Below are 9,559 nucleotides of genomic sequence, written 5' to 3'. Positions count from 1 at the left end.
GCTGCCCCCTCACTCCTACCTGCTCATGCATTCCTCTCAACGGGTCCAAAAACATCTGTTTGCCTAGGGCATCAATAGGGCCAGTACAAGAGGAAAAATAATTTTAAATTGCCTGCTCGAATTCACTGTTCTTGAGACAGTTACAAAATTTCATATTGCTCTTAGTGAATATAGCTAAATTCCTGGACTTTACAATGTTCCAGGTGGATTTACGCCTACAGAGATTTGAAAATGACAGTCAAGACCTCCATGTTTACAGTCAATACACCCATTTTTATTTAAACAAAAAAAAATGTTGAACCTAAATACAAAAAGGTGACCGTTGTTGGATGTATTCAGTTTGACTGGTAGATTGATAAAAAGTCACAATGTACCAACACATGTATTCTTTTTATATATAATGTATTGTACAGTATATGTATGTGTGTGTGCGTGCTTTTGCGTGTATTTGAATGCACATGACAAAAACATAGGTATATCAAATTAATCAATGCTTTAAGAAAAAAAAAGTATTGACAAGTCATGTTTCCATCTGGTAATTGTAGTTGATGAAACGTTAAGGTTCCAATCAGGTACTAGTCCTTCTAAAAAAAATTGCATAATGTGATAAAGTTAAATAGTTTATTTTATTTTATTTCATTTATTTTAGATTCATTACACACAACTGAAGTAGTTCAAGCCTTTTAGTGTTTTAATATTGATGATTTTGGCAAAAAAAAGTCAAGACAAACCAAAAATCCCTATCTCAAAAAATTAGCATATCATGAAAAGGTACTCTAAGGAAGCTACTAACCTAATCATCTGAATCAAAGAATGAACTCAAAACCCCTGCAAAAGATTCCTGAGGCTTTTAAAAACTCCCAGCCTGGTCCATTACTCAAAACCGCAATAATGGGCAAGACTGCCGACCTGACTGCTGTCCAGAAGGCCATCATTAACACCCTCAAGCAAGAGGCTAAGACACAGAAATAAATTTCAGAGCGAATCGGCTGTTCCCAGACTGCTGTAACAAGGCATCTCATTGGGAAGTCTTAGGAAGGAAAAAGTGTGGCAGGAAACGCTGCACAACCAGAAGAGGTGACCGCACCCTGAGAAAGCTTGTGGAGAAGGGCCGATACCAGACATTAGGGGACCTGCAGAAACAGTCAACAGAGTCTGGAGTAGAAACATCCAGAGCCACCGTGCACAGGGGTGTGCTGGAAATGGGCTACAGGTGCCGCGTTCCCCAGGTCAAGCCACTTTTGAACCTGAAACAGTGGCAGAAGCGCCTGACCTGGGCTACAGAGAAGCAGCACTGGACTGTTGCTCAGTGGTCCAAAGTACTTTTTTCAGATGAAAGCAAATTTTGCATGTCATTCGGAAATCAAGGTGCCAGAGTTTGGAGGAAGACTGGGGAGAAGGAAATGCCAAAATGCCTGAAGTCCAGTGTCAAGTACCCACAGTCAGTGATGGTCTGGGGTGCCATGTCAGCTGCTGGTGTTGGTCTACTGTTTTATCAAGGGCAAGGTCAATGCAGCTAGCTATCAGGAGATTTTGGAGCACTTCATGCTTGCATCTGCTGAAAAGCTTTATGGAGATGAAGATTTCATTTTTCAGCCTGACCTGGCACCTGCTCACAGTGCCAAAACCACTGGTAAATGGTTTACTGGCCATAGCATTAATGTGCTCAATATGCCTGCCAACTCTCCTGACCTGAACCCCATAGAGAATCTGTAGGATATTGTGAAGAGGAAGTTGAAAGACAACAGACCCAACACTGTGGATGAGCTTAAGGCTGCTATCGAAGCATCCTGGGCCTCCATAACACCTCAGCACTGCCACAGGCTGATTGCCTCCATGCCACGCCACATTGAAGCAGTCATTTCTGCAAAAGGATTCCCGACCAATTATTGAGTGCATAGCTGATATAATTACTTGAAGGCTGCCATTTTTTGTATTAAAAAAACACTTTTGTGTATTGGTCGGATGAAATATGCTAATTTTTTTAGATCTGCATTTTTGTTTTTTCTTGACTACTTGACTACTTCGGTTGTGTGTAATGAACCTAAAATATATGAAAGTCTAATGTTTATCAGTACATTACAGAAAGCAATTAACTTTATAACAATACGCTATTTTTTTAGAAGGATTAGTATGTTCAAAGCTGTAAGCGCTACTCTAAAGGTTGTTCGTTCCACCCATCCATCCATCCATCCATCCATTTTCTGTCCCCTTACCCTCATTAGAACACTGTGTAACATGGAGCGAATCCTAGTTGACCTTCGGCAAGAGGCAACGTATACCCTGAACTGGATGGCAACCAGTTACATATAAAAACCAAAATTCACACGCAACATTCATACGTACGGACATTTTGGAGTCTTCAATTAAGTTACCCTGCAGGTTTTTGTAATGTGAGACGAAACAACAGTAGCTGGAGAAAACCCTCGCAGGCACAGAGAGAACATGTACGCTTCACACCGGAGCCATGCTTTGGACCCGTGACCTCTGAACTGTAAGAAGGCTGTGCGAACCAGTGTTCACCGTGCCACCCTAAAGGTTCTTGGAGCTTTTATAACACTAGGGCCTTCTTTTGAATCGATATATTACCCTGGGACTACTAGGCTTAGACATATACTTTCCACAGTCTAAAAACCTAAAGGTCCTTGAAAAGAGTGCAAGTTTATGTGTAGTCTCCATAGTTTGTAAACATTCACTGGAGCTGCCCAACTCCCCCCCCCCCAACAAACACAAAAAAGGAGGATCACATGTGTTGCCAGGTTTTATCCATGGACTGAATGTGCTCTTTGGCCTTCATCCTGAGTGCTGCGATACTGGAGCTCCTGTCGTCCTCTATAGGATATTTGTCATTGAAGCTGGGTGGGCACTGGTAGGGTGGCGGCCCGCCAATGGGCTGCATACCCTGCACCAGGCCAGGCGGTCCGCCGAGGAAGCTGTGGGTCGGATAGGCTGGCTGCAGGCCCTGTGGTGAGCCCATGAATCCTGGGATGGCATGCATGGGCGGAGTGCTGGAGATCGGCGAGGTGAGCCAGGGATCCAGGGGCATTGGGTTAGCCACTGGCCCCATGCTGGTCGCCATTGGGGGCCGGTTAAAGGAAAGCATGGGGGAGTCATGCAGCTTCATGTTGGTGGAGTCCATTTTCTCCTGTCGTCGCCATTTGGCCCGCCTGTTCTGGAACCAGACCTGGACATACAGTAGACATAGTTTAATAATCAGACCCAAGAATACTGTAGTTAATACTCTTCACATTTGGCATAGCCTGGGCCTTAGATGACATCTAAATCCAACCCTTTACAGTCTGAAAAGTCGAACTAAGATTTACTATGGGCTAACTTATGGGAAAATGGTTTCATGTCCTCATCCCTTTGGGCAAAGCATTGAACCCAAACCTTATCAGTGCACAAGTCAGCCTCACCTCTATATGGCTTTGGAAGATCGAATGCCACTAAAGCTGAAGCTCCACTACGGACAACATTTTTAATGTTAAGACTACTTCCTGACTCTACTTTGCACGAGACACTGAACTGTCATGCCTGAGGTAGCATAGTTTGCATAGTGTGGCTTTAGACTAGATCGTTACATTACTAAGAAACATTACAGATATAAAACCAGCTAAAGACTGAAACCTGTTATGTTTTATATTTTACAGTCCACAACTCTTTGAGCAAGGCACTTGACCCAAACTATAAAGGATACACTATTTTGATCTCTATTTTCACTGCTACTGAAAGGTGATCTGCAGATGAAATCCAAAGACGAAGAATTGGTGCAAACTAAGAGTCACTATTTCTCTTAAGTTACCTTAAGCAACAGTTTTTGTAAATGAACTGTATTTATTTTCCCCAACCATGACTCGTTCATCATACAGCAGCCTTCATCAAGACCACTTAGCCAAACTGTCATTTATGTTTGGGCTTGCGGCGAAGTGGACAAAGGATGGCAGTCAGCGGGTGCTGGCCACAGTATGCTGAAGCATCAGCCTAAAAATAGAGCAGTGCTTTTTGTTGATGTGGAGAATCGGAACTAAATCAAATTCTTGATGCCATCCACACTTTTTCTAGTCTGCCTGGACTGAAGGTCGCTAGTTTAAGGCCCTAGAACTTGGCTTTATTTCATTAGACTGGTTAATTCCGATCCCTCAAGCGGCACTGAGACAAGAACTGAATCTGCAAATTTACCACAAGAACAGATCCTTAGTTTTGACCATTGACCATCTGTGGCGCAGTGGTTGCTTTGGAGTAAAAGGGTTGCAGATTTAAGGCCCCCTTGAAACTAAGACATAGGGCTGGTTTCTGGTAACTAGGCTGCTGGCCTTCAGGTACAAGCCTGATCATGATGTTGAATCCTCAACTGCTCAGGTGCGAAATAGCTCTAAGCATGTGGTTTGAGACTAAAGGGTCCACCATTTTGAGATCGATTGCACAGGGCACCAAACTCACATATACTCTGGGGCAGTGTGTCTGAGTCTACTGTTCCTTAGAATATTTTACTTGAGACTGGTCACCAAACAAAGACATTTACAGTGGGCAAATAAAGTATTTAGTCAACAACTAATTGTGCAAGTTCTCCCACTTGAAAATATTAGAGAGGCCTCTAATTGTCAACATGGGTAAACCTCAACCATGAGACAGAATGTGGGAAAAAACCCCAGAAAATCACATTGTTTGATTTTTAAAGAATTTATTTGCAAATCATGGTGGAAAATAAGTATTTGGTCAATACCAAAAGTTCATCTCAATACTTTGTTATGTACCCTTTGTTGGCAATAACGGAGGCCAAACGTTTTCTGTTACTCTTCACAAGCTTTTCACACACCTTTGCTGGTATTTTGGCCCTTTCCTCCATGCAGATTTCCTCTAGAGCAGTGATGTTTTGGGGCTGTCGTTGGGGAACACGGACTTTCAACTCCCTCCACAGATTTTCTATGGGGCTGAGATCTGGAGACTGGCTAGGCCACTCCAGGACTTTGAAATGCTTCTTACGAAGCCCCTCCTTTGTTGCCCTGGCTGTGTGTTTGGGATCATTGTCATGCTGAAAGACCCAGCCACGTCTCACCTTCAATGCCATTGCTGATGGAAGGAGATTTTCACTTAAAATCTCTCAATACATGGCCCCATTCATTCTTTCCTTTACACGGATCAGTCGTCCTGGTCCCTTTGCAGAAAAACAGCCCCAAAGCATGATATTTCCACCCTCATGCTTCACAGTGGGTATGGTGTTCTTCGGATGCAATTCAGTATTCTTTTTCCTCCAAACACAAGAACCTGTGTTTCTACCAAAAAGTTCTATTTTGGTGTCATCTGACCATAACACATTCTCCCAGTCCTCTTCTGGATCATCCAAATGCTCTCTAGCGAACCGCAGACGGGCCTGGACATGTACTGGCTTCAGCAGGGGGACACGTCTGGCAGTGCAGGATTTGAGTCCCTGGCGGCACATTGTGTTAGTGATAGTAGCCTTTGTTACTGTGGTCCCAGCTCTCTGTAGGTCATTCACTAGGTCCCCCCGTGTGGTTCTGGGATTTTTGCTCACCGTTCTTGTTATCATTTTGACGCCACGGGGTGAGATCTTGCATGGAGCCCCAGATCGAAGGAGATTATCAGTGGTCTTGCATGTCTTCCATTTTCTAATAATTGCTCCCACAGTTGATTTCTTTACACCAAGCATTTTACCTATTGCAGATTCAGTCTTCCCAGCCTGGTGCAAGTCTACAATTTTGTCTCTGGTGTCCTTCGACAGCTCTTTGGTCTTGACCATAGTGGAGTTTGGAGTGTGACTTACTGAGGTTGTGGACAGGTGTCTTTTATACCGATAATGAGTTAAAACAGGTGCCATTCATACAGGTAACGAGTGGACCCTCATTAAACCTTGTTAGAAGAAGTTAGACCTCTTTGACAGCCAGAATTCTTGCTTGTTTGTAGGTGATCAAATACTTATTTTCCACTCTAATTTGGAAATAAATTCTTTAAAAATCAAACAATGTGATTTTCTGTTTTTTTTCCCCCACATTCTGTCTCTCATGGTTGAGGTTTACCCATGTTGACAATTACAGGCCTCTCTAATCTTTTCAAGTAGGAGAACTTGCACAATTGGTGGTTGACTAAATAGTTATTTGCCCCACTGTAAGTACTGTGGAGGTATCCATGAACAAGTCACTTATCCACTAATTGTTGTTGGGAGCAATAAGTTAATCTTTCAGGACTTGGCTTACAAGTGTGGGTTTTATGTTCCATACCTGCTTTTGGCTGAAGAATGGAACAGGGGAGGTAAGGGACTGCCAAAGTTACCATGAGCCAGGCCCTGAACCCACCACTACTTTGATGTACAGTTAGTCTGACTTGACATCAGATGCCTGCAAGTATAAGGCCTACCCTGGCTAAACAATGGGACTTTGATCTGATCTAGTCCTGGCTTGGGACCAAAGGTTAATGGGTTTAATCTGTTTTGACCTGAAATGTGGAACTTGGAACTACTCGCCAGAGAAAATCCGAGATACTGCCCTGGAACCCTTGAGGAAGGTACTGTACCTTAATCTGCTACTTTTAGACAACAATATGAACCTGGGACCGTTTGCCAAAGAGGCAAGTCAATATCCAAGCATTGTCAAAGTGCCCTTGAGCAGGCCACCGAACTACAACTGCTTTGTAAGCGCAAAGGATTTTATCTGTAAGGACTTGGCTATGGGCCAAAGGGATGCAGGTTACAGCATGGTAATGGACTAAAAGTAGGACACCTGAGAGAGAGAGGCAAGTTAGATTTTTGTCACAACTCTTACATTAGACAACAAACTCCTCTAGCTTCTCTGGGTTAAGATCCTGTATCCAAATATTTCTGGGAAAGGGAAAACTGTCTTCCGAATAAATTCTGGCTTTACCTGCACCCGGACTTCAGGCAAGTTGACCTTCATAGCCAGCTCCTCACGGCTGTATACATCAGGGTAGTGTGACTTCTCGAAGGCGCGCTCCAACTCATGCAGCTGATAGGTGGTGAATGTGGTCCGATTCCTGCGGTGCTTCTTCTTGCCGTGCTCTTCCTCCGTAATGCCCTTCGGGGAATCCTCTTCCAGTTCCTTTTGCATGCTGCTCATCTCCCCATTGCACTTGTCGGTGGAGAAGAGGTCTGATGCTAAAAGGCAAGAGGAGATCATTGTTTTGAGTAATTGACTGCTTCCAAAAACAGATTTCTGGTTCAAGCAACCTGGCTCAGAGAGTAGTGAAATCTGGCTGATTCCCTTGGCGGTGGTTCCTTACCGCGGGGGGTCTTTGAGAGCCCTAAGTGACATGACATCTTTCACTGAATTCCTTCCTTGAAGTAATCCTACAAGAACAGATGCTGCCTACCAGTTAAGTCCCACTGTAATCCTTCCATACAGTTCGCATTGTGTCTACCAAAAACTACCAAAGATGTTTAAAGACAGGTATTTGCTTTCGATAATGGCATAATGTCATAATAGCTAAACCAAGTAACTAAAAGATCAGGAACGGTATGATGATACCCATGTATTGTATCATTAAAGATGATTTTGAGTATTTGAGATGTACAATACTTCAATTGATGAAAATATTTGTGTACGACTTTTCTGGGAACATATTTTCTTAACCCATTAGACCTCAAAATAATTGGATACACTAGTAGATCCATGTGACTTATCACAGCCAATCAGAAAATATAGTAATTTTTAAATATCTACTTTCAGTTACATTTTTTCTTTACCCTTGTAATCCAACATGGAACGATTGCCAACAGAGTCAATGGGTTTACAAATTTTAATAATAATGATCTTCCAGAAAAGAAAAAAAAAAAATACTTAAAAACAATTAGTCACGTCTTAGGATATATTGTATAAATTTAAAATGTTTATGTATTTTTAAATCAATTAATAATTGTACAAATATATCTGTACTACACTACTGCAATTCTGCCAGAAAAAAACTTTAGGCAACAGCGTCAAAGGGTTCATAAGTTTTCCATCTCTGCGACGATGCGATATACATTACAAATAATGTTAATAATTTGAAAAAATTAGGTCGCTATCATTTCATGTATTATTTTTTAAAATATTTTTTTTCCCAAATCAATATTATACAAATTATAATATTTATACCTTGAAAACTCTTTTTGAATATCTTGACCCTAGCGTGTACGTGTTCACTGTTAGCTTAATTAACATTATGCAAACAATTTAAAAAGTCATAAATGTGTATGATAATTTCCTAAAAAGTGGTTTTAATTAATTATTTTACAGAATTAACAACTGTCATATTTTTCTGAACGCTAGTTGTGCCGTTTTGGCAAAAGTTCGAACCTCATATCTTGGCGCGATAAAGTTCCTCTCTCGAACAGAAGTGCATAGCTTCACATGATATGACATTTTTACCACTGACCGTGATAGGACGGATGTTGGGAGTTGTCACCCAATTCCGAAAGATGCCCATAGGGATCGTGCTTGTCAAGTTGCGAGTTTTCCCGCGTGGCTTTCTGCCGGTGCTCGCTGTCTTCCTCGTCGTGTTCGTGGACGGCGTGATGGTGAAGCAAAGTGTCCTGTTCCTTAGCGAAGCCCAGGATGACATCGATGCTGTGTACCCTGCCCCCGGAGCTGGACCCGGCGGCGCCTTTTGCCATGTCATAGTTGTCTAGGCAACCATCTTCCACCATTGCCAAGGTATCCATTGACAAATGCATTCGAGCCTCTTTTGGTAGTGGAAACAGGACAGACTGAAGTGCTGTTGCTCAGATCACTTTGCGGTTTGTCCCGCCGAAGCCCGACAGATGGACATGTTTGTCTCTCGAGGAGAAGCAACCATTGAATCCCAATAAAAAAGGTGCTTCTGGTCACAGACTACTCATGTTGTGCCTGTAGCATCTAAGTAGGCTACTGACACTGACCAGTCTCAAGTGGCACTTGTTGCTCCACGTTAAGTCCTCCAAATCCCTCCACCCCCGCCTCCTCCACAAGTGAGCAAATGTGACGACAGCGTCCCGTCTTCCTCCACATAACAAACTCTATTTAAGAAAAAAAGAAGCACAATGGACCACAAAAAGGAAGACAAATGGAGGCGGGATGAAGAGGTGTATTAATTGGGATCCTTCCCCTTTAAGAATGACTGACAGTTGTTTTCTGCCCAAGTAATTGCTCCAAATGTGCGCAGCATTCAAGGCCCAGTTGGAGGCCGTCGCTAATGAAGCCTTGACAAAACTTTCTTTCAAAAAAGCCATTGTGTGCCAGATAAAGCCCGCTAAGTGAGAGTTGTGCACTAATCCCTTCATTACAAACTCCAGAGACACAAGAGATGGACTTTTAACTTGAATGCTTACCCACTGGAAACTCCCCTGAATCATTTCCCTTTTAAATTTTTTGGGCTACAATAAGCAAGATGAACATCCTTCTGTCACCCCGGACCATTTTCATTCGGGATTGTGTCAACAAAGAAATGTTAAGAATTTAATGACTCTCCTGTCAAGTTGTGGTTCGAACTGAATCAGTTTAGATTTAAGTTAAAAAAAAAGAGTTATATTTGCCTAGCCTTTAGAAAACTCCAGAAACGTAAAGCTTTTTGA

At 42.5% G+C, this 9,559-nt stretch overlaps 1 protein-coding gene across 1 annotated transcript; it reads right to left on the bottom strand.

The window, feature by feature from the left end:
• Window positions 1-267: 267 nt before the first annotated feature.
• LOC130929957 (retinal homeobox protein Rx2-like) lies at window positions 268-8,915 on the bottom strand. Its single transcript, XM_057857595.1, has 3 exons — window positions 8,386-8,915; window positions 6,876-7,126; window positions 268-3,184 (listed from the first exon to the last, which is right to left on the bottom strand). The coding sequence occupies exons 1-3, from the start codon at window positions 8,681-8,683 to the stop codon at window positions 2,744-2,746; spliced, it is 990 nt and encodes a 329-aa protein (XP_057713578.1). The 5' UTR covers window positions 8,684-8,915; the 3' UTR covers window positions 268-2,743.
• Between the last annotated feature and the right edge of the window lie 644 nt (window positions 8,916-9,559).

The sequence above is a fragment of the Corythoichthys intestinalis genome, chromosome 14, assembly GCF_030265065.1.
Source record: "Corythoichthys intestinalis isolate RoL2023-P3 chromosome 14, ASM3026506v1, whole genome shotgun sequence".
Lineage (NCBI taxonomy): Eukaryota > Metazoa > Chordata > Actinopteri > Syngnathiformes > Syngnathidae > Corythoichthys > Corythoichthys intestinalis.
This window is presented reverse-complemented; position numbering and strand designations above follow the sequence as displayed.